Source organism: Salminus brasiliensis, chromosome 10 (genome assembly GCF_030463535.1).
Source record: "Salminus brasiliensis chromosome 10, fSalBra1.hap2, whole genome shotgun sequence".
Taxonomy (NCBI): Eukaryota; Metazoa; Chordata; class Actinopteri; order Characiformes; family Bryconidae; genus Salminus; species Salminus brasiliensis.
This window is the reverse complement of record NC_132887.1, coordinates 12,748,135-12,774,066: the sequence shown is the minus strand read 5'-3', so window position 1 is coordinate 12,774,066 and position 25,932 is coordinate 12,748,135. Positions and strand designations below refer to the sequence as shown.

The following is a 25,932-nucleotide window of genomic DNA, read 5'->3' as shown; positions in this document are numbered from 1 at the left end:
ATATATAACCAAAGATTTAGTAAATAGCTGACTTATGTTTTAAAAGATATTCATAGTAATATTAGTACATATTAGTAGATGTTTTATGTTGCAAAATACATTCAAAGTATAAGTAAGTGGCTGTTTTATGTTATAAAATGTGTCTGTCATGTTAGTTAAAACAATTTCCAGCAAAAAATTGTTTCTTCTAAAATCAGAAAAGAGCTTATCCTTTTTTTATTGGCATCACTGTTTCTACAGTGAAGAGAAGGCTTGCTAGTAGATCGTGGAGCATTGCTCTGCATTGCATTCAGCAACAAGAGTGTTAGTAAGGTCAAGATGTTGGATGATCACGACCCAACTCATCCTCAACTCATCCTCAACTCATCCTGAAGTTATTAAATAGAGCACCATCATTCCAGAGAGCACGTTCCACTGCTCCACATTACAAATTATACTCAAATTATAGCAAATGCATGCTGGGTATGTTATGAAATTTAACTGTAGTATTTGTAACTGTAAATCCAATACTATTAGTAAAACGCTGTAAATGTTGTAAATATATTCAAAGTATTAGTAAATACTTGGTTCATGTAGTTGGTTCATTTGCAGATGTATTTTTCTTCCTCATTTAAAAAGTACCAGTGAAAATTAAACATGTCTTCAAAAATTCAAAAGAATGCATGGTGTCCCCAGACTTTTGACAGGCAAACTTTTGTTCGCATGTGTGAAGGACTGAAGTGCATCTGCTGATATTGGTAAAGGCCATTAGCAGAGAGGTCTGCCATGCCGATGTTGTTCATAAGCTCTTTTACAGGCCAATTACTGTCCCACATCATGAGGAGTAAATGTAAGCAAAGGGCAGGACTGAAAAAGAGGCTTTACCCCGTAAGCCAGGCAGAGCGAGCTGTTCCTCAGTAAAGTTGGCAGTGGCTTTTGTTTGTTTGGCAGTAGTCTTAGAGCTGTGTAATTTGTCAGACGCGTACACCTGCATTGTAAATGCGTGGCTTTTACGTAAGGCAGGATCGGTCATGGAGCTGAGCTGAAGGATGTGGCAGAGGCCTGCTTTGAAGGTCATGCTGCAGGTGCAAGAGCAAAGACAGAGTTTAATGGCTTTCAAATAAAGAGAGTCTTCCTCTGAAAACACAAACATACACACACTGCGTCGCTGTGGAGAGGGGCTTTCAGAGTACGCCTTTTCACTACGAGCAAATTAACGTTAATGTATGTGTATATATATATATATATATATATATATATATATATATATATATAAGATAAGATAGTCCTTTATTAGTCCCGCAGTGGGGAAATTCACAGTGTAGCAGCAGAAAGGGATAGCAGGACACTCAGTTACAAAAATTTGGATAAATAATTTACACTATATACACAATATAAATAAGAATTAAAAAAGCAATAAACAATATTATCTACAGCAAAAGACTCTTAATTGCACATGGGGGTGGGATATTGCACATAGTATTCCCTGAACATGAACATGTGTGTGTAGTTAAGTGTGTGTGTATGTGGTCCGCTGGGAGCAGTGTTGGTTGTGTAGTCTGACGGCAGCAGGAAGGAAGGACCTGCGATACCGCTCCTTCACACACTTGGGGTGAAGCATATATATATATATATATATATATATATATAGAGAGAGAGAGAGAGAGAGAGAGAGAGAGAGAGAGAGAGAAAGAGAGTAGGCCTGTTACCCCACGGCTACAGTATGTTAATGCATATTAATAAATAAACTAATTTAAACTAGTTTAATTCATTATTCATTTAGCAAGACCAATAAATAGACTTAATAGCGCATGTGAACAGATCATCTCCTTTCTGTTCAATGTAAAAAACTTATTTAAAATCCCCCTTCATGGCATCCTCTTTTTTGAAAACAAAAATGATTGGTTTCACTTGTTTTACCTACACATCGTTAGTATCATGTAAAAAAAAACAAAAAACTCATATCTCCAAAAAAGGCCAACTTTAAAGTAGAAGGAAAAGCCCTTCTTAACTTTAAATGTAAATCAGTTTAAACAGATTTATTATTTATTGTTGTTATTATTATTATTATTATTATTATTACTACTACTACTTTATATTATTATTATGTCAATTGAATTAATAAGATACGTTTTTCAATGTCAATGGCAATATATTTACTTTATTCTATGTTGTTTTTAATATAATCCTAATGTGTTCAGTATATTTTGTAACATAAACCAGCTAGTTACTAATATTTTTCCTAAATCTTGCAGCATAACAGCTATTAATTAATATCGTTTTAAAAACTATTTACAACTTTTACCCAAATCACATTCATCCAGTGTTTTCCCTGGCAGTGGGCTGTTGCTTGTACAGCACTTTAGGTAACATAATTTTATTTAAAACGTGTTTTTAAACACAACATTCTTACGTTGTTACTTCTCATTCTTATTGTGAATAATCTCTCCTGCTAAAAACCTCCTAGCATATCCTCATTCCAGTCCACCAATACACCAATTCAGGCAATTTTCTTACATATCTCTGCTGCCTTTGTTTCTTTCGTAAGAAAACAAAGCAAATATCAAAAATATTTTCTACAGTGTAACTCAACTGTGTGCACAAAGCCACAAGTCATTTCTCTGACATACTTTCCTTTTGTGTGTTATGTGTTGCAGGTTTATTTATGCAGTTTGATTTGAGGTTGCCTGTGCCTCTGGGCTTACCTTGTTTATATGCAGGATTGCCCGAGAGCCAATGCCTACACACTTCAGCGGCTCACTTTTTCCCTGCAGACGCTCCACGCCCAGAGTTGTTTGTTGTTGCGGCTGCGTGTTGTGTGCTTTCCTTTGAAGCGACAGCACCTCTGCCAAACTATAACTCAGGTAATGGTCTTATGCGTCATGGCCCCAAGATGGCGTATAGGTCAGAGTCAACCATTCCGACACAGTCATACACACTGACTTTATCTTCCCTCTACATCACTTCCTACTGACGCTCATCCAAACCACACACTCATTTACTAACAGCACTTGATAATAGCCTGTTAAATGAACTCGCCTAGAGAAACATTTTATGTGTCCATATCAGTGGGTGAGACCACAACGCCAGAGCCAAAAGAGCTGTCATCTCAATTATGTGTCTGACTGACTCTGCCAGAGAGAGAGAGAGAGAGAGAGAGAGAGAGAGAGAGAGAGAGAGAGAGAGAGAGAGATACAAAGAGATGCATAGGGGCAGACAGACAGATAGATAGATAGATAGATAGATAGATAGATAGATAGATAGATAGATAGATAGAACAGAGAAAGAGATACAGAGAAGGAAACAGACCGGATAAACAGATACAAAGAGAAAACTGAGAGAGAAAAAAAGAGCAAGAACAACAAAATTAGAGCAAGAGAGAGAGAGAGAGAGCAAAGAAAGAAACAGTGAGAGCAAGAGAGTGATAGAGGAGCAAAGAAATAAACAGAAAAACTGTACAGAGAGAAAGAGTTACTGAGAGAGGGAGCAAATTAATATAGGGAAATATAAGGAAATAATGGAAAGGACAAGAGAGAGGGCAAGAAAGGGAGAAAGAGAGCAAGAGCGAGAGAGAATAAGGGAATGAGAGAGAGAGAGAGAGAGAGAGAGAGAGAGAGAGAGAGAGAGAGAGTAAAAGAAAGAGAGAAAAAAGGAAAAGAAAGAGCGAGTGGGAGGGGGAGAGAGAGAATAAGGGAAAGGAAGAAAGAGAGAAAGATTGATAGAGAGAGCAAGAGAAAGAGAGAACAAATAGGGGAAAAGAAGAGAGAGCGGGAGAGAGAGAGTGTGTGTGTAAGGAAAAGGAAGGAAGAGAGAAAGAGAAAAACTATGAAACAGAGAGGAATGAGAGAGCCAGATTAAGAGAGAGAGAGAGAGAGAGAGAGAGAGAGAGAGAGAGAGAGAGAGAGAGAGTGTGTATGCGTGTGTGTGTGTGTGTGTGTGTGTGTGATCTCTCATTGTTTTTATTGATAACAGTCAACAGAAATCCTAAAAGCTGATTCAGATGAAAGTGTTAACTGGCTCCTTTTCAGGTGTTTTTTACTGAATCCTATTTAATATTTCAGCCAGTTACAGCTGCAGAACCACCACCCCCCTCAATACATATACACTCACTCACACACACACACACACACTCACACACAGCATTTCATAAAGCCATTTTTCTTGGGACTACGAGCTGCATTAAAGCATTCCACCTGTATTATGGACAGATGCTTAGCTAATGGCAGGCAGCTTGAGTGTACACACACACACACACACACTTTTATATTTTTGAACATGTGCACATCTGTTGGTAAATGGGAAGCAAACAGGAATGCAAATTGTAGCCGAACATCTGCTGACCACAGGCCACATCCCATCCTGAGGAGGAGAAGGAGCAGTGTTGGCGGAGATGGAGCTCAGATATTGATTTTAGATGGATAACGAACAGACCCAGTCGTGTCAGAGGGAGAGGCCACATAGACTCTCGCCCGCTTTCATGTCTTATTGATTCTCCCCTTTTTTTTTCGTATCTCGCTCCAAATGTCTATGAATTGGCAACCAAAACAGAACGATCTGTGGGAAATGTTTCATAAAACAACAGGCCCAGATGTTGGACTGGGACACGTGGTAGTAAAATACCACAATGAGAGGGAAAAAAATCCAAGGTTCCACAATTTTTGATGTCAACAGATGTTTCTCTCTCTCTCCCGCTCCCTCTCTCTCTTTCTCTCTCTCTCTCCCGAACATTTAACTTGCTCTGAAACCAAATTAGCTCTCCCCCGTCTCCTTTTTTTTCTTTCCCCTTACTGCTACAATGTTGCACATGGAGCTGTTATTAACTGGCTGCAGCTGTGAGGTCCATATCTGAAAACATGTACTGTCACCGGCCCTGCACAAAAAAATAAATGGATAATTTAGGGCAATTGTCATTGAGTGTGAAAAAGACACTGAGTGTTTTCCCTCTGGATCAAAATTGCTTTCCCTATAATCATATTTCTTCACCTGGTACAACTTAAACGCTCATTTTGGAAACGTGCACATTCTTACATGGAGCGAAAGAAAACAAAGATTCTGAGCAGACGTTTTTTATTCAGAGACTAGAAAGCACAAAAGGAAAGCTTGGCCTTCTTAAATCACACTGACACAAGCAACAGCGCTGTCGTGATTAATTAAGCATAACACACATTGTGTTTTTTAAAGTGCTGGTGTCTCACTTTTTCTTTTATTATTCAGTTTATGAGGCAAAAACAGCTATAATTCATTAATTTATACACGAGCATTTTTCAACCACCCTTTATCCTAGAATTCAAACAGGCTGGTCTCTAAGACCCGATATACATAAATATACTGTATGGCAATGCACCTCATTGAAAAAGCTGTCCAGGCTAAAACACTCCTTATAACTTCAACAGCAGAGGGCGGGGCTAAACTCTTTTCCAATAGGCTGCATTGTAATGCTAGCTCATTAAAAAAAGCTGTCCAGGCTGAAACACTCCTTTAACTTCATCAGTGGGCGGGGCTAAACGTTGCAGGTGCTCTTTTCTGATAGGCTGCACTGTAATGCTAGCTCATTGAAAAAGCTGTCCAGGCTGAAACACTCCTTATAACTGCAACAGCAGTGGGCGGGGCTAAGCTCTTTTCCAATAGGCTGCATTGTAATGCTAGCTCATTAAAAAAGCTGTCCAGGCTAAAACACTCCTTATAACTTCAACAGCAGTGGGCGGGGCTAAGCTCTTTTCCAATAGGCTGCATTATAATGCTACCTCATTGAAAAAGCTGTCCAGGCTGAAACACTCCTTATAACTTCAACAGCAGTGGGTGGGGCTAAACTTCGCAGTAGGCTGAATAGACCAAATACATTTAAAAACTTTAAGAATGTAAGATCAGACTTTTCATAAAGTAAAGAAAATACAGTTTTCCAAGATACGGGCCCTTTAAGTTTTCCTCAAGTTGTTGAATCAGGTGTGAGAAATCCACTATTAGCTTCTCGGAGTGGTAGCAGAGCTAAGAGGCTGATGCTGACTACTGAGGAAAGTATGATGGGATAATTACTCGCACAATGATTACTTTGTGATTACTTTGTGCTGTATCATGTGCACCAGGCCTGTCGACTGTACTGTTTTACCGTCACATGTGAGGCTAATAAAAGAGCAATCTGATACAGTAGCTGTTGACTGAGTCACACACTTGTTGCTCAACACACTTCAAGCTGTTCTTTTCTTTTCCTCTCTCTTAAACCGGTGGTGTTTTTCACCTTACCTTCTAAAACTCCAGCCTAAGAAACGGTAAGGATAAGCGAGAGGGGTACAATCAGTATATTATCCCTATCACTCTTTTTTTTTTTTTTTTACGACTGAAGTTTTTCTTGGTGGGGTGCAGCCCAGTTTTTCTTGGTGGGGTGCAGCCCAACTTAGTGAAGAGTCTGCTGTCCAAGATAGGAGGCTGAGAAGTGAAACACTGCCCTCTGCTGGAGACTCCACACTCAAAAACATGCTGCATTCTCTAGCTAATGCACACATTTCCCACAGATGTTTGCATATGGTTGAAATGCTCATTTTCCATTTTAACTGAAGTTTTGTCTGTTTTTCTAATTCACAGTCAAAAATGGAGAGATTTTTGTTTTCTTGCTTTCTTTTCTCTGTTGACAGGGTGAGCTGCAGATGTTTGCAGCTGTCTGGGTCAGATTGGTTTTCTCAGGTATGCTAAGCAAACAAGTAAGCCTGTGTGAGTGCACACATATTTAGAGGAGGTTTAAAAGAGTATGCTGGTGCTTTCCAGCCTAATCTCAGTTAGCCACATCTGTAGCGTGTGGTCACTTACCATAGACAATAATTTCAACCATTGACTCGAATACAGAGCTCCCAACACAGGCCAATGGGCATTTGCTGAATTCCATGAATGAGCATTCGAAATACAAGACCAAATGAGGTAAACTGTTCAGGAAATACAACCGTTTCCCTCCACAACCCTCACTTTAGAGGCCCAAAGTAATTGGACAATAGGTTGCTCAGTTGCTTTATGGTCGGGTGTGTGTTATTCTCTCATTATTTCACTTACAGATGACTGGATAACGATTGATATAGCTGACTTCAAATATGGCACATGAATATTCAAAAAATTAACACACTGCTGAGCTCAGAAACACCAGATGCAAGCCATAGGTCCATATATTTATATTTCGACAATGCCAGGACATGCTGTCACACAGCTGTTCCACGTGTGATATACATGTGTAAAAACCTACACTGGCGTGGAAAAGTTTGCAGGACAGGGTTTAAAAATACAGCAGAGCATTTGTCAGGTAGCTGTTTCCTAAGTTTGTAATGTAATTAGGAAATGGCAGTTAACAGGAATGGTGGAGGTCAAGCTGAGGTCCAAGACCGAGGAAGCTTTCAGCGAGAACTGCTGGTAGGATTGCCAGAAGGGCAAATCAACCACCCCTTTCTTTCTCTACCTTAGGGACTCCTGAGTGGTGGTGCGCAAATAAGATTTCCATAGAAGCATTATCATAAGAAAACATTTTCCGCATTCTCGCCACAAAATTCAGCACATCCAATGCTTTTTGGAAACTGTGGACTGATCAAGTTCAAATAAAAAAAAAAGTTTGTGTTGCAGCCAGTGGCACAGGTAACACTTTACTGGTAGAGGGAAGAGTGGGTTGAATTAAGTATCAGCTAATTCAGAAAGCACACACCACACCATCTGTAAAAGAGGATGAAAGGAAGATGGCTTCTACAGGAGGATACTATCCTACACATGCCCAAAATTCAAAATTGGACACTTTCAAGAGGCAGAAGCTTACGGTTTTGCAATGGACCTCACAGCCCCGCAACCTAAACATCATTATAATCTGTGGACAGATCTAAAAAGATCAATGCATGCAATGCAGGCCCAAGAACCTCACAACTAACATTTCTATTAGAGCCTTTTGCATCTAAGAATGGGGAAAATTTCCCCAAACAAGATGTGGAAGATTTTAACTGGCTATGAAAAATGTGTGCAATGTATACAAGCACTGATGGTGGTTGATGTGGCACAACAGATAACACCACAACCTGCCAGTGAGCTACCACGCCGTGTGGGAGGCCAGGGTTTGATTCCTTGTCTGGGTGGTGCACTACACCAATTAAAGTCCTTGGGCAAGACTCCGAACACTACATTGGCCCACCTCTGTAATATGAGTAACCTTGTAAGTTGTTCTTCCCGGATAAAAGCATCAGCTAAATGCCATAAATGTAATTTAAATGTATTGATCATGTTGGGTACCTAAACATTTGCTCCAGGCCCTTTCACTTTTTTTTTTTTTTTTTTTTTTACAAATTGTAAAATGGCTTCACTGCTGCAGGCCTTTGGACTGGGACACTGTGGTAGAGTCTGGTCACTTTGACTATAAAACCATAAGAGTCAACAAGGCACACCCTTTCGTATACAGAGACCCTCAGATCTTACTGTGGAAAAACCTAAAGCTATACATATTGGGTGTGGGCCATAGGCTGTATTTCAGTCGCACACATTAATATTTTTACAATGTCAAGACATGGGGTGACACAGATGACCCATCCATATTATATACACAGTCATATAAGAATATTATGACCACCTACCTAATGGCCACCCTTGGCTCAGAAGCCGCTAGCGAGACACAGTGGACAGTGTACTGTCTTAGGTGACAGAAAGTGTTCATTACAGTGGTTAGGCGGTCCACTGTGATGCATCGATTGCTTTGTACCACTCACTGGGGTCGTCGTTTCCCTCTGGCATCAATGGCCTGTGTGGCACCACTGTTATGCTATTGGAAAAGTCCATTCTCAGTACACCTTCACAACAGAGGCTCTAGAACAACCCAATGAAGTAAGCATTTTCTAAAATGCTACCATCCTTCACACGGTAACGCATTATCATACATGTTTGGACATCGGTCAAATCACATCCTTTGCCAAAAACAATTGTTTTGCACTCTGCTACAACTGACTGGTGTGCTTGCTCATTGATACATGCAGCACAGCCTGTCACGTGGCATCTGTGACATCCCAGTCTGAGTTCATTCTAAACCAGGGGTGGTCATAATATTCTGATAAGACTGTGGCAGTGGGCGAACGACCTACATTGTGAAGGTGTACCGAGAATAGACTTCTCACACATTGTGTGCACAACAGTGGTGCCCCACGAGACACTTATGACTGAGTAATCCAGAGCAATCGACGCGCCACTGTGGACCAGTTAACCTCTAAAGTAAACACCTTCCACCTCCCAATACAGTCCATGCTACGCTGTTTCGCTGGTGTCATCCAAGACAAGGTTGGTTATTTCTACTATTATGTAGGAGATTATAAAAAGTAAGTAAGTACCTATATGTAATCCATCCCATATGATTTTTCTTTCCTGAAAAAGGAGGAAAGCAAACACACACTGTTTGTACTGTCACACACACTCGTACGTCACCAAAAGTTTACCTACCGGCTTTTGCATTTATTTAACGTAAGCAGTCTGGTTTAGTGGTAGACTTCAGCCATGAAAAAGCTCTCATTTGTCCCTCAGTACCCTCTGCGCTGCATTAAATCCAGCCCTACTAAGTGCGCTCCCACAGAGAGAGCAATAATCACAATCTTCTTCCCTCTCCAGTGCTGTGATGAGTGGCTTTTGTCTCCTTCTCCTCAGTTCTGCGTGTTGGGCAGCTTGCCCTTACTCTGGTCAGGCCAAAGTGCCTTGTTAAGCAAAACCTCTGCGAACTTTTACGGCCAGTGTGGCCTCTGTGCTATTTGCAAACGTTCAAACAAATTAGAACAACAGCTGTGTGATGCTGGCTGTTTTCAGCTGAGCGGTGCAGGGATATAAGCGATTCCCAAAATGCAAACGTCTCTTTCTCTCTCTCTTTCTCTCTCTCTCTCTCTCTCTCTCTCTCTCTCTCTCTCTCTGTCTCTCTCTGTGGTGCACAGGCAGGGATATATTGAGATAACTGGTGCTCAGCTTTGCCAGCACTGGTGATGGGCTAGCTTGAGTTACCACACCAAAGATCTCCACCACAGTTAGGCTCAAGAACCAGGCCAAATATAACCCAGTGTCAAATATATCCTTCAAAACAATAATTAAGACTATATATACTGCTTGCAATAAGACAGCCATGGTGGTAATGCTTGATATAGGGCTTTTCACTACTGACTGGATTGTTAACTGAGTAATTCACCAGTTATTTTGTTGATTAAAGCAACATTATGTAAAAACTGTACCTCAAAATAAAAGCTTAAAAATCCTTGTGATGCTTCACTGACTTATGATAGGGAGATAGGGAGAATAGTGTGTGTCTCTGCCATTGCCGAACTCGTGGAGCTGCACAAGACCTCTCACAAGAACGGTGTAACACTGTGTTAGCCAAGTCATGTCTGTGAATTCTGGTTCTCTTGTCAACAAATGCACGATTATAGATGTCCATGAGGAGGAACTTAAAGCACAGTTTGTATTTTCAGCATGATGTAAATGTGAATTACACCGAGCAACTCTACGGGGAGCCCAGGAGCAAAATACTATATTCTTGCATATAGCTGCTTTAATTCGGATTGATCAAGTTTTTACAATGGCCCGCCAGGCCCCCTTTTTTTTTTTTATTGTAAAGGATAATTATGCATCATCACCTAGTCTATGATTTCTTTTATTGAATAAATCATTAGAAAACATTCTCATGCTTAATTGATCAGATGTGGTGTGGAGGTTTTTATCCCTTCCCAGCTCCAAGCTCACTGTGGAAAACCCACAGTGCCTCCTTCGTAAACTGTACATTTCATTTGATTTCAGTAGGAGGGAAACGTCCCCCTTGCTGGCCCCTGTGAACGGAGGAGGTTCAAACAAAGTGCTAGGTGCTAATGAACAGAGTCCTGACAAAGTTTGTTTTCCTGCACCGAGTCCACGCATATAATGGCTTCATTCAGGAGCAGCGGCTCAGCCATGGAAAGAGCTAGTAAAGAAATCCCAAAGCATTCGGGTGACCTTCCTGAACTTCTTACAAACCCGTTTGCCTTTTGGGCCCCTTTGAGGGGGGAGTTTACGTTTTCATGACACCCAAGAGCAGCAGCAGTGTGGCATGGGAGGCTATATCAGGACATGATTTTCCCTCACTCTTACCACAACCTAGAATACACCCAAACACACAAGCCAGGAGAGCACGCTGCTGTATTTAACAGTTGTGCAGTATAGACAGTATGACAATAAATTATGTAGTAAATTGACAGCATTACTTTCACCTTCATCACTGTGGCTTATAGTATCTAAAGGTGGATCAACTTGAGCTAACCACTCTTCTATATAGCTATGCTATATTACATGCGTTAGTTAATTCATGGTGAAATAGTAAATTATATAGTCTTGTTATGATATATACTCACTGGGGATGCAGCAGTCGTTTCTGAGAAGGGATATGATACTGTCCAGAATTTAGTGTAACTGGTTCATTCTAATGACTTTTTGGCATCCATTAATTTTGGATGCCATTTTAACCAAAGAGTTTCCCATCACTAACAATTTAATGATGAATTTGTCCAGACCATCATATCCTTGAGATGTGTCCAGATCTTCTCACAAGGTTCCTGTCAACTTCCTTCAGAGAACGGCATCCTTTTGGGACAAAACATGGTAAAACATCTTAAAGCTTAAAATAAAATGTAGGAAAATGCACTAAATGTCCAAAGGTTTGTGAAAACTGGGAAATGCACCCACTGCTCACTGAAGTGTTTGTATACACACTACATTCACAGTACAATCGCTCTAAAAGAAGAATGGGATTGTAGAATGGCCCACTCTGGAAAGCTAGTAGAATGGGACGCTCTGGAGTCTAAATGTCTAAGTCTAAATGGGCATGTGTAGGCTAGAGGGGTTAAAAGCCCCCAGTATTGGGCTGTGGAGCAGAAACTAGGTTCTCTGGGTTGATGAAGCTCCATCAGGTAACTCTGGGATGAGCTGGAGTGGCATTGGTCATCCAGAAAGAATCATCCAACATCAGTACCTGACCCTATTAATGCTCTTGCTTAGTAATGCTCTCCTCACTTCAGTGCACCAAATGTTTTTTGTGAAAAGCGTTCACAGATGGGTGGGGTCTGGGGTCACCCTACTCTTGATTTTGGAAGAAACATTGGATGAGCAGATGTCCACAAACTTCTTGCTGTGTAATGTAGGGTGTACCACTGTATACCACTATATGTTGATAAATATATGCACATTTACTGTAATATTATTTACAATAATACAGTAATAGTATGTCATGGATTTTATGAATGAATGCATAATGAACTGGTAAAAGAACCTACCTGCCAGGGCTAATGCAAGCTGAAGCTCCTCACGCAGCATCTGGAGCACATCACTGACTCCTTTCTCACCCTAACAGCAGGAGAAATACTTATTAATAAAGAGCACTGATGTCCTGGATGGACCTCAGAAACGTATTTCATATTCTGGTGACTGTTGTAATTAGATATTTTATATTTATCTCTAATGGTAGAAGTATAGAATCACACCTCACAGGCCAGGCCCCACAGCACAGGTCTCCCCACAAACACAGCTTTTGCCCCCAGTGCCAGAGCCTTCAGCACGTCTGTACCCCTCCGTATTCCTCCATCCAGGTAAACCTCTACCCGACCATCCACCGCCTCCACGATCTCAGGCAAGGCATCAATCTGCTCTTGCATAAACAGTCATCTTAGAGTTCCAAGCAGAAGAAATGTATGCACTAGGCTTTCTTATGTGGTTAGGCCAGCTTTAATAGCTAGGCTAGTTTACTATATTCTTCCATGCATTTAGTCTGCTCTGACATGGGAAGTTCTATTACAGTTCCAAGCAGGAAAAGCATGCATATTTAACTGCATTCATAAGTGCAGTCCTTACGTTTACATTTATGACCAGAGTGACTTACAAGGTTTAATCATATTACAGAAGTGGGCCAGTGCAGTGTTTCGGGTCATTTATACTCCTACCTCGTAAACTACCTGTACGAATAAAAATTAATACGTCCATTTCAAACGTTGTAATTGTTTTCATTGGCATGGATGTTAAGCTACACATCCACTCGAGTGCAGTTCAAACTACAACAAACATGACAATGGTGGAGCAGATTGTGATAATGTACGTTCTACAAAAAAGACAGAAGAGGCAGGGGTGTAAACAGGAATAAACGATGTAAACAAAGCTCCACTGTAAGTTTCTTTTCCGTCAGAGTTACTTCTCTATTGTGTCCATATGGCAGTGGTCATGTTTTACTTGAACTATCCGTTATACTGCCCCCACCATTTCCAGCGGTACTGCTCTGCTCTGGTTCGGTCAGTATCCAAAAGCTTTCACAAAATGTGCATAAATATGGACAAAGTGACCACATAGTACGGACAGAAGTATTGTCAGTGTTGAGTGTGTTAGTGTTGAGCCTTTAGGAATCTTGTCCAAGGATTCTCATTGGTGTAGCACAGCAGAGTCACTCACAGGATTGGAACCCACCCCCACATGGTGTGATAGCTCACTGGCCAGTAGTGGTGTTTTGCATTGCGCCACGCCAACCACTAATGATAAAGTTCTTATAATAAAGTAAACTGGCACTGCAGTTGTTGTAGTTGTAGTTATTGCTACATGCATTTCATTTTGCAGGTTATAATAACAGTTTAAAAGACTGAGCCAATGACTGGCCAATGCATTGAGCTTAAGACCTGATGAAAATCATATTTAAGCAATACGTTAACTGTTTCTACTGCATGTAAAAATGTTATATTAAATAGAGTACATGAACACATAAATAAAGCACAGCTTAAACACAGTAAAAGTTACCTCAATATTTCAAAAAGGTTATTGAAAGTTCTGACTTCATTAAACGAATGATAGATTAAATGGATTTAAGAAAAGATTATTTATTTAAACTATAAATACCAGGTTTTCTTTGGAAGAGTTTTGGAAATGCACTTAATGTAATAAAGGTTTTATAAAAGGTTCTTCAAATGATGCCATAGAACAGTGGTTCCCAACCTTTTTTCCTTGGAGCCCCCCCACACGTATCTAAGCTGAAAAGCTGAGCCCTTTTCCACCCCCAGCCCATCCGAAAAGATATAGTGTGACAATAACACCCATTACTTCTTAGCTACAGCAGCCCTAAAGCTCCAGTACAAAACTAAAGAATCACTGAAAGAAAACTGTCTGAATTAGAGTTTTCTATGGACTGTTCATTTAAATAAGCTGGAAAACCAGGCTTGACTGGAGTTGTGCTGGAATAAACCGCTGACGTCTAAAAATAAAAGTGATGAGTAACCTGAAGAAAATAAACATTATGACTGAATTATGACTGGCTTTGTGTACAGCCAGAGCACTATATGGCAGCTATAATACTGTACTATTTAACAGTGTATGTTAAATCAACGCTTTCAGTCACTCCCCAGTGTCACATCTTAGGGAGCTAACAACTGCATTTCAAGGTAGCTGAGTTGTAATTTTCAGGCCGCAGTAGATTACCGAAAAGACGACATGTGGCCTGGAGAGCTCAGAAGAATAAATACTGCTTTACCTTTTCGCCAGGCACTTACGGTGGCTGGAACGCAGTCAAGCTGTCTTGCTCCATGGTTTGACACAAGTATCCCATCAACACCGTATTTCAGAGCTTCTCTGGCATCCTCCGCTGCAACAGAGAATGAGCAATCCCTTTATTATGGCAGCTCCTGTTATTGGAGTTAAACATACAAATCCCTCTGAGTGTGATATAGACATTTAAAGGGAGCAGAGGTGTCTTTAGAGCTGTACACTGTTAATAAATGATTACATTTAGTTAGAAATGCTGGTATTTACTGAGTCTTAGTCTTCACATTAGGAACAAGCTAAGATACTTTAGGTGTGTATTTGCTTACACCGTAATGCTTTTCTAACACTACAGCTGGATCACTGAAAAGCTTTCCCATACATGTCCTTTTCCTCAAAAGTTCTCCTAACTCACCTTTTTAGTTCATATTGAGAAGCCTCAAAAAAACATGACTAAATGAGCTGCAGCTTAAATTGCTTAAATATTGTGTAAGATGTTTAGTCTGTGTCCCTCCTCCTCAAGTTCTTTACTGTTTATTCCCTTCTCTGGGTCAGAACTCCCCGTCACATGATGTCCCCAGACTGGGAGGCTTTTTTTTTACTTGATGTGTTAGACTGGTGTGCCATCCCAGAGCTGTGAAGTTCACTACATCAGTCTATTCTGAGTAAATTTATCTTTCCGTTCTTTTCTTTACAGTGTGTAGATGCTTATATGGTAATGTCCTTGCGACACTACAACTGGATCACTGAAGACCTTTCCCAATGGAAATGTGTACCTAACACACTTACTTCAAGTCATATCGGGTTAGTAAACAATTTCTAAGACTTGTGACGTGACACATAACATTAACACCACCTGTTTCTTAGCTCCACTTACTATATCGGAGCACTTTGTAGTCCACTGGTTTCTCCACATACTTCTTTCACCCTGTTTTTCAATGGCCAGGACCCCACAGGACCACCACAGAGCAGTACTATTTGGGTAGTGGGTCATTCTCAGCACTGCAGTGACACTGGCATGGTGGCGGTGTGTTAGTAGTGTGTGTTGTGCTGGTATGAGTGGATCAGACACAGCAGTCCTGCTGGAGTGCTTACACACCTTAGTGTTACTGCTGGACTAAGAACAGTCCACCAACCACAAATATCCAGCAACAGCGTCCTGTGGGCAGCATCCTGTGACCACTGATGAAGGACTAGTGGACGACCAACACAAACTGTGCAGCAACAGATGAGCTTCTGTCTCTGACTTTACATCTACAAGGTAGGGGTGTCAGAGTGGAGATCAATGTGTTTAGCATTCAGCATGGATGCCACTACTGTTCGGAGCTATACAACTGTGTAAGGATGCTCCATGCTCCAAGTAACTGATTACAGAGTGTTTTTTTAGTTAACTCTAATTAGTTTAGTGAAAGTTCTCCTAACTCACATTTTTAGTCCATGTTTAGTTGAGCATCAGAAACATTAGCAAATGAGCTGCAGCTAAAAGCTTCAATTTGTTTACTGTATATTCCCATCTGTAGGTTAGAATTGCCCTGTCAAAGACGTCCCCAGACCGGGAGGTTTGTAACGATGGAGCACTGAGTTTTTGCTGGCATTTGAACATGTGATTTCCTCACACTTGGTGAACAGGCAGTTATAGGTCCACTCTCACGCTGTGAAATTACACCACATAAAAACACAGTTCTGAGTAAATGTACCTTTATTGTTCTCTCTCTCTCTCTCGGACACAGAAATGTACATGACTTCACAGCTCTAGAGTGGAGTAACTGCCTTACTGTCTGCCTGTGAAGAGACAGGAGATCATACATTTGAACTCCATCAATACCACAACCCTCCATGGCCATGATTGGGGGAGTCCTAACCTGTAGATTTTATGTCTATGTTGCACACCTGAGCAGTAGGACAGCGGCTATGCGGCGGTTCAGTGACTTTTATCAATAATTTATAAATAGTTCAGACCAGAGGAGGATGGGTTGGGTTCCCCTTGTGAGTCTTGGTTCCTACCAAGGTTTCATCCTCCTGCTCTGAGGGAGTTTCTCCTTGCCACTGTTGCCTTTGGCTTGCTCACTGGGGGTCTTAGGTTGTCATGCCTGCCCCTGTTGTCATGTCTGCCTTCGTTTTTTGTTGCCATATGCTCCCAAGCACTGTTTAGGTCTTGTCTGCCCTAGCCACGCCAGTCTATTAGTGCTTCCACCGGTGTCTCCTCTTTGGCCACACCCCCTTGTAAGTCCCAGGTCGTCCCTTGTCTGGTCTTGTGCATGCGCATAAGCAAATGGTCCTGGTCCTGGTCCTGGTCCTGGGTTTGTGTTCATGCAAGTTCAGGGTTTGTAGATTTGGCCTGTTTATGGGATTTTGGTGTTTATTTGGTAAGCTTTGCTTGTTTGGTTTCTGTTTTCTTGTCTTGTATTAAAAACATTATCCTGCGAGTACATCCGCCTCTGTCTCGTGACAAACCGTGACAAGTTGTTGACTGATTACTGATTCTGTAAAGCTGCTTTGTGACAACACCAGTTGTAAAAGTGCTATACAATAAACAGAAAACAAATTGAAGTAAAGGAACACAAACTAAACACCTTATAAAATATTTTAGCTGCTGCTCATTTACTGATATTTATGAGGCTCCACTCGGTATGTATTGTTGACCAAACTGAGATGGAGAACTAAACAAATGTGGATTAAGAGAGCTTTTAAACTAAGTTGAGTTAACTCAAAAAAAAACCCTCTGTAATCCATTACTTCATCACTTTAAGTCACTCAGATTTTTTTATAACACTATATCCTTCAATGTAAAACTAAGGAGGCAAACTTCAGACACTAAACACCTTTACTTCTACATCATGCTTGTGTAAACTACTGTTTTTTAATACTAAACCATGGCTTTAAACTCAATTTCACAAGTATGATAGCTTCTGACCCAGCTGGACCTGAAAGATAAAGTCTGACTCAAAAAATGATCACAACAGTTCAGTGTCTCAGCCATATGGAGGCAATTATGCGCCGGGCTTGTGTACTTCCCTGCTTATCTCCCCGACCATGAGATAAAATGCGCAACATGGTGTTTTTAATTAACACCCTCTTGCTGACATGCGGGTCACACGTCGTTTTTGTTTGGATTGGATTATGTAAATGCTCCCTTTTACGGGCGCATCAGAGATCCGCTTCCAGGGGAGAGAGAGAGCATAATGGAGACGAAAAGGCCGCAGACTGCTGAGTCTACCCACAGCACAGCCTTCAGCAGATGCTGAGCTCGCTCCACCCAGCTGGAGCACTCACCTCTCAAAACCCCTTTGACCACCACGGGCAGGGAGGTGATCCGCTTCAGCCAGGCGACGTCCTCCCACTTCAGCGAGGGATCTATGGCCTGAGCCACATACACCGCCAGCCCGCTGTCCTCCCCATAGCCCTCCTTTGAGGAGAACGCTAAATCAGGGGATTCGAAATTGGCCATCCTGGAAATAAAAGCGCAAGAAGAAGAAGAGGAAGAAGAAAATGAAGAAGAAATGGAATTAATTTTGAGAGTGTTGTTTTTGGTCACTGTGTGAATGCTGAGATCAGGACTTAGCCAACCAAGCAGCCATCCGGGAGCTCAATGGCACCTTGTTGCTGCTGCCGCACTTTGATTTGCGAGGCCAAGCAAAAGATCTTCAGGAAGGCCTAAGAAGTTTGTGTTGTGTCACTGCTGATGGAAAAGGGGAGGCACTCCCGCAAAATATATGATCTGTTCACAAACTTCCTTTCAGTTTTCTGATTGCAATAACTCAGCTAGCGGTATGGGACAGGAAGCCTTTGCTTTCACGAGGCTGTTTTTCTTTAGCATAACGTAATGAGGGGTAGCAAAGATTAACCAAGTTCCTATTAATCCCCAAGAGCGACTTGCTAATACTGTATGACGCGTGGGGAGAAGGTTTCCCCAGGTTTTAGGGGCCAGAGTTCTGCTTCCATAAATACATAAAGCTCTTCAGAGGACACGGTTCAGTTTTCAAGTAAAAAAAAAATGTCTGTGTGGGGCCAAATGCAGACAGGCTTTGTTGTTGAAGAAATCTCCCAAGAATGTTCAGTATTAGACGCCTCTCTCAGACATGCAATCAGTCAAGAGTGGTTTTCTAATGCTGAGTTTAGGTCAGTTGCCCGCAGCATGTTTTCGCTGTGGTGAAAGTGTAGTGGTGACCTACATACTTTTCTCTCTGTTATAATTTGTGTTGGGTTTTTGTGTCTATAAAGAAAACAGATGCAGATGAAGAAATCAAGTTAAAAAAAAAATGCCGCTGTCTCTAGTGTGATATGCAGCAAGACCTCTCCGCTAGCCTCCACGAACGGCTGTTAAAACCCTGCACTTGGCTCACTAGCATGTCACGCGTGGTTGCTTCAGCTTTTTACCTCAAATGAGAGGGCAGCTTAAAGCGGTTGCGCACGTCATCACGACGCTTGCCAAGATAAGGTGTGTCCACAGTGACAAAGATACCCTTATACCCAGCCTCTTCGGCCCTCTTGACCAGAGAGTGAGTCAGAGCGCGGTCTTTGTAAATGTAGAGCTGCATCCAGCGCAGGCCGCCCGGGGCCGCCTCGGCTACCTCCTCTATCGTGGAGGTGGCCCAGGAGCTCAGCATCATACCTGTACCAGAGGACAAGCAAGCTGAAAAAAAAAGACAGGGAGAAACACAATCCCTGTGACTGATATGATAGGGGACAATATAACATCATGACACTTTCACAATACATCATATGTACTGCAATATTCATTATATCTTTGCAAACGAGTTTGAAAAGAACATTGCGCCAGACAAATTGATGTCATAAAAAAGCTGTGAGAAAATATAGAATATAAAATTCATACACAAAAAAAGATAATGCCATATTAGTCTACAGCTATTTGTTGCTATGCAGATTAAGCAGTTGTTATGGATGTCCCGATTTTGTCAGATTTTGTTTGTTTTGTCCCCTCATTTGATCTGAGTCTCCTAATGCTACTGATCTGATCTTTGTGTTTGTATAAATAACACAGCCACACTTTAGCTGGATCAGATAAGATGAGCTGCTGATTCATACTGAAGAAAATCCCTTTATTTTTAGTAGCATTTAGTAGTAGAGACATTTTGGACTGATTGATTTAGTTTAGTAGAGTTTTTTACATCTTATAATCCAGTCTGTCTCACCTCCCTGACCAATCAGTAGTTCCCTTACTACACTGCAGTCAGCTCACTGTGTGTGTGTGTGTGTGTGTGTGTGCGTAGTGGTACACTCTCTGGACTGATACCTGTTGCTGTTGTTCTACTGGTGTGAAATAACTGGTTTATAATGGGTGAATGTGCTGTGATTAGGGTTTCATAGCATGTGTGTTTTAGCATTGGTGTAGCCTTTACTCAGTTCTGAATGTGTTTTTCAGTGCTGGTTTAAAAGCACAAAAGGTGTGCGGTTCTCCTGCTGGTAAAGTTTGGGGTATTATGGTTTGTTTTCATGTTCCACTGTACAATAGCTCCACATCGCAGACTCTAAATTTTTATTTAGCTTTTGAGAATGTCTGCACTGCTGCCAGCTGGGCAATTAATGGAGCCTTGATGGTAGATGGAGATGCACAACTGGATGATAAAATTACAGATACTGGGTCTAATTAAATATGCCTTGATCAGCCTCTATCCTAATCCACTGCATTGGATTGGGAAACCCCTAGCTTTTACTAGTGGGTGTTAATGTTTAAATGCTCTCTAGAATTGGTCCATATCGCCCCAAAGTTGGGCAGTAACTAGTTACATTTATGCAGTCTATGTAGTTGAATGACATATTCATAGATTTGTACTTTCCTAAATATTTTCAAATGATTATGGATTTCTAGCACTGGATAAAAGTATTGGGACACCTGCTCATTCATTGTTACTTCTGAAATCAAATGTACTTAAAAACTCCTGCTTTTTTACTCTCTACTGTCCAGGGAGGGCTTTCTTCTAGATTTTGGAGCATTGCTATGAGGATTTGCTTGCATTCAGCAACAAGTGCATTAGTGTGGTCAGAATGTTGGATTATCCCCACCCCACCTCATCTGCAACTTCAAAAGTATTGGATGGAGCACCATCATACCATCATTCCAGAGAACACAGTTCCACAGCTCCACAGCTTAATGCTGGGGGGCTTTATACCCCTCTAGACCTTACCTGGCATTAGGCATGGTTCATGTTTATATGCTCCAGAGTCCTATTCTATTGACAATACTTTGACTTTACAGGGACATAACAAGCTGTGTGTGTTTGTGCAAATGTATGCACATCTGTATACATGCAGATGAGGCATTGAAACATCTGGACATATAGTGTAGATGCTTTAGGTACTAAGAAGTTCCCCTACAGTTCTATTCCGTACTTATGCTATTATGTACTGCTATTTTTGTACTCAGGTACTTCTACTTGAGCCAATATTTAATATTTAAACCTAGTCTAGCTGTGCACGACTTTTAGACCAGTAGAAATCTGGAGGCTACCAGAGTTAAAGCGCTTACTGTAGTGGGGAGCCTGATCTGCTTAACACAGACCTGGAGCTCCACCAAGTGGTGAATTTGATCACAGCTTTATGATAAAGATGTAAGCCGTGTCTAGCTGTGTGGTTTACCTCTTGCTGTCGCTGTTTCTCCATCTGGGTGAGCCATCCTCTGCATGGCAGTGGCTGCCACACACACAGGCATGCTGAGCTTCTGGCTCAGCACTGTGGTGGACATGTCCAATCTGGACACATCTCTGAGCACACGGGGGAACAAGCGCCACCTACAAGGAAAAAAGGCAAAGGAAAAAAAAGAGCGCAAGAAAGCTGAATCCTGAAGATTAGACAGTGAAACATTAATCACTGAAGTGCTGAAGCTCATCCTACAATTACCCCACTCAGTCTGGATCTCCTATAGATTATCTACAGATGTTCAGATGATTAACAAGGTCTCTGGTGAAACTTTTAATCTCAGTCTATGTAGTCGAAAAACATATGACTGGATTTGTACTTTCCTGAATATTTTCAAATGAAAATAGGGCCTCTTTCCAGCACAGTTAGGTGCTTTTATAAAAGTATTGGGACACCTGCTCATTTGTTGATTCTTCTGAAATCAACTGTATTAATTTTTTTGTAAAGTTTATGCTGCTTTGTTGCATTAATCACTAAAGTCACTAAAGTGCTGAAGCTCTTCCTACAGTGCAAAAGATTACTCTGCTTGGTCTGGATCACCTAGAGATTATCTACAGATGTTTAAATGATTAACAAGCTCTCAACAAGTGAAACTCAGAATAGAATTAGTTTTAATGTCAGGGTTGGATTCAGTATCAGGGCTTAATTTCGAGCATGAGGGAAAAGTGTAATAGATATTTAACTGAACGTAAAGACAACTTAAATGGGGAAAGCTGCCATTGTTTAAAATGACTCCGTAACCTCATAGCATTCAGAGTAATTTGATGTGAAATGGTGCAGAAGAACCTGCAGACATTTCTTTTTTAATAATGGTGTTAGGAACCTTTGTTGTGAAGTCTAAAACACACATTTTGACATTATACTTACTACACACAACCCGTAAACTTACAACTACAAGTCCTCTGAGTTTTCTATGTAATTGCCCTAATGGTAAAATACAGACAAGTATAAAAACCCTACATTTTCTTGAGGAACTATCTGGCCTAAAACTATCTTAAAAATACTTACTAGGCAAAAAACCTTCTCTTAAAACTATCAGGCAGTGTGCTCATAATCATTTCATGCGATGGCTTCCTGTAAGAGCTTTCACGGGTTCACACGCTTCATTGTGAACAGTTCTGACTTGCTCAAATTCTCTGGGATGATATCTTTAACATTAAACCACTCTGAACAATTTAATGATGCACCCATTTTGATAAATCTGTGGAATTACCATCTAAGCCATGTACTGTAGATCCAAATAAAGCCTCCTATTAACTGTGCTCTATGCTAGCGTGCTTGAACTGCTTGCCTGCTCATATCCCTCATCTGGTGATTCCGTTTGTTTCACCTCACTTGGTCATTTTTCAACCCTGCTTTCATTGCTGCAATATTACTCAAACCCCAGGGCAAACAGATTTCTCACATAGGTTCAGGCCAGGCTATCCCTGCTCAGTTCAATCAATCACTCATATCTTCTCCATAAATCCTGTCAGAAAACTGGACCCTTTTCTGCTCCTTTTAGGTTGAAGCCACCAAACCTTGGACTGGACTTTCATACCATTCCAGTTCAACGCTGCTTTTGGACTTTGGCATGTCTCTGTTCTATTATTTTCATCTCTGTTGTTTATTCATCATCATTAAAAACAACCAGACTCACAAATCTAATGCCACAGTCTTCATTATATTTCAACATTATCTATTTGTGTCTGTTGTTCACCTTTGCACCTACTCTCCCCCAATCTAGAACTGTGTTCTATTCAGGGTGCCTACACAGTGCCTTTATTAATTGGACACCAGATCATTCGGAATGTCTTGAAACAATGTTATCAGACACGCAGTGACCAGTAATGAGATTTGTGCATTAATTCCAGTAGTTTAACCCCTCTTTTTTTAAATGCAAAGAATGCCAAATAGTGTATGGTAAAGAAAGCCTCGGATGTCTACATAGTTGTGGTTATAGAAACCAAGGGTCTTGATGTCTTGATGTCTAATGCCATTTTATTTACTTATCCAAGTGTAAATACCACCACTGTAATCAATTCCCATCAAACCTCCCTAAACAAATGATTCTTAACAATAAAATGATGCAGTATTTTGGGGGGAAACAACACTGGCAAAGACTGATGGGTCATTTTTTCAATCAGGTTCCAATGTAATAAGGCAGCTAGGCCTATATCCATTAAAGTCCCTTGGAACTGAAAGTTTTCATTTGAGCTGAACGTTTTGAAATGTGCCTTAAAATGTCCGAAAAACCTCTAGCAGGTCCAGCTATCAGGGAACCATTAAGGTGCTAGAATGCACTGCTGGACGTAGCTAGTACAGACTTTGCCATAAAGTTGAGCCTGCTTTTATGCTGTTCATCTGGCTGTTCAGGTCATATAAGGTATCATAGACATGCTACTTGGTAGATGTTGTATACTCTGAAGACTTCCATTCTGTGGACTGTTTGAAGCAGACTCATTAATGTGAGATATAGAACCATCTCCCAGACCCTTTAATTGTTGCCTGCCACTGTTAATGGCCGACGTAGTCAGACTAATCTGGCTGGGGCTACTGGACCGCAGCCTTAACTTTCCATAATGACCATCTGGAACCAGGACTTATAGTTGTCTCTTGATTATTCCATAAATAATGTAGCATTGTTTATCTGGATAATGATAGCCTTTTTTTGTTGTTGACACCACCGCAGGGCACTTTCCTCACCTCAGTTGGTCTCCATGGAACGTCTGACCACCCACACAGCCGAGCAAAGTGGTCAAGGCTTAGACGAATATCCATAATGATAACTATCTCTCTCTCTTCAAGCATCCAAACAGAGGCCTCTTAAAAATAGGCCGAAAGCTTGGTTTGGAAACAGGTAAGACATTGTAGTCTCTGAATTGGCACCGACTGACGTGTGCTGTAATGGAATGACTCAAGCTATTAACTTGCTGTCTGAAAAGCAATTTCCCAAAGCCATTGTTGTGATGGCCTGTATTACCTGCTTGCTATTTCAACATTCAGAGGAACGCTTTTGGGCTCATTTCCACCAAGAAACTTGTCTGTGTTGCTTGTCTCAGAGTGACAGTTTAAAAGGCCCTTTGTATGTGGAAAATAATTCTTAATAATTCTTTCTGAAATGCAACATTTTCCAGTTTTAAAACATTGAGATGTGCCCCAAGTGGTTGATTACCAGGCCTCTGAATGTGCAGGCCAAGACATCTGCATTGTGTGCATAGTAATTGGGTATTTTCTCTCCTGCTTTTCTAACATAATTGCAAGCTTACTACATTTACTTTTACAGTTATATCATTATACATGACACTCTTATCCAGAGCCACTTTCAGAAGTGCTTTGCTGTCCATAGACAATATGACTAGTGAGTGTGAATAGGCTAGAGTCCAAAGATCCACCTCTAAGCTAACATACTGATACAAAAGTTTACAAAAGTTTGTCAGTGCTCCATAGCTACATACATACACACACACACACACACACACACACACACACTATACAATGCCTTACAGTATGACTAAAGTACAATCTCAGGCCTTTAATAGCTGCAGGGTTAATGCCCATAAAAGATATGGGTCTTCAATCAATGTCTAAAGACAGGGAATAACACCCAGGGGAAGTTTGTTCCACCACCTTGGTGCCTGAACACTATATGGAACCCATGAGAAGTTCCCACAAGTGTGAATAGCAGAAGCTGAGATCACCTTAGACCTCAGCAGCATCCTAAGAGAAGTTATAGGTGTGTGTATTATGTAGTAGGGCATCTGAAATAGGTCAGAACATATCAAATGAGTAATTCTCCTCAGATCATATGAGTGAATGCAGGTAGGGCCGTGATTCTATTATCTAGAGACAACAAAGACAGATAATGCAAAAAAGGGCAAAGATACATAATCAATATTGTCCCTATTGAACCTTCCTACTACTGGATATTCCAGTTTACAGTTGTGGTCTTCTACAATCTCCAAGGTTCTTTGAAGTGTCATCAAGAATTATGCCACATACCTGGAGAACGCAGCTACATTATCAGATAGAGACTCCTGCTCATCTGCTCCTGAGAAATAATAGTCAAACACTGCTTTAGGTAAGGCTCTCTTAGCACGGTGCTCGAAGTCACGCACACACACAGGCTTGTCCGACATGTTTCCCAAGAGACAACCCCTAATCTGCTGCTTTGCCCCCTCTGCAGCATTTCACAGGGATCACTGGATCGCCTATAAATAATTAACTCAGCAAAGTTAACTTTTCAAGAGTTTTACAACAAATGTTTATCTACCCAGGGCCCAGTTCCCCCTGAAATAGCTAAAGGGGCTTTTGCCTTGTAAGACATTCACAAATATGCTGAGCAGCCCACACTGAGTGAAAAAACAAATCAATGCCCTAGAAAAAAAAAAACCCTGCGGCTTTGCTCTGTTCTGGACATAGACCCTATTAAAAAGAACATTCTGAAGAAGTCTTCCCATCATGTGTGACTGAATGCATGATTAAATGAGTAGTAGTGTTATAGTATTCCTTGGCTCTAGCATAACTGGCATATACTGTATTTTCACACTTGCAAAGATTTCCCTCTGAGCACAAATCCTGCATCACACTACTGTGTAGGTTGTAGGCTGTTAATATTCCTGGCCGTTTGGATCCTCCTCTCTATATATCCTCCTCTGCAGCTTTATATAACAGCATTGCTGGGCTCCTCTCATCTCTTGATCCTACACGATACCGGAGTTCAGAGTAGGACACTGTACGTAACAAAGAAATCCATGGAAACTCAGGAATCAGACTGTTTCATACAATTGTATTTGTACAGTAGCT

The 25,932-nt window shown here is 41.0% G+C and overlaps 1 protein-coding gene across 1 annotated transcript; it reads right to left on the bottom strand.

Annotated features, from left to right (window-relative positions):
- Positions 1 to 11,039: 11,039 nt before the first annotated feature.
- On the bottom strand, positions 11,040 to 25,265 carry hao1 (hydroxyacid oxidase (glycolate oxidase) 1). The gene is made up of 9 exons (XM_072690333.1): positions 25,129 to 25,265; positions 21,088 to 21,239; positions 18,868 to 19,123; positions 17,764 to 17,939; positions 14,502 to 14,593; positions 12,462 to 12,620; positions 12,255 to 12,324; positions 11,337 to 11,565; positions 11,040 to 11,082 (listed from the first exon to the last, which is right to left on the bottom strand). The coding sequence occupies exons 1-8, from the start codon at positions 25,263 to 25,265 to the stop codon at positions 11,498 to 11,500; spliced, it is 1,110 nt and encodes a 369-aa protein (XP_072546434.1). The 3' UTR covers positions 11,040 to 11,082; positions 11,337 to 11,497.
- Positions 25,266 to 25,932: the final 667 nt, after the last annotated feature.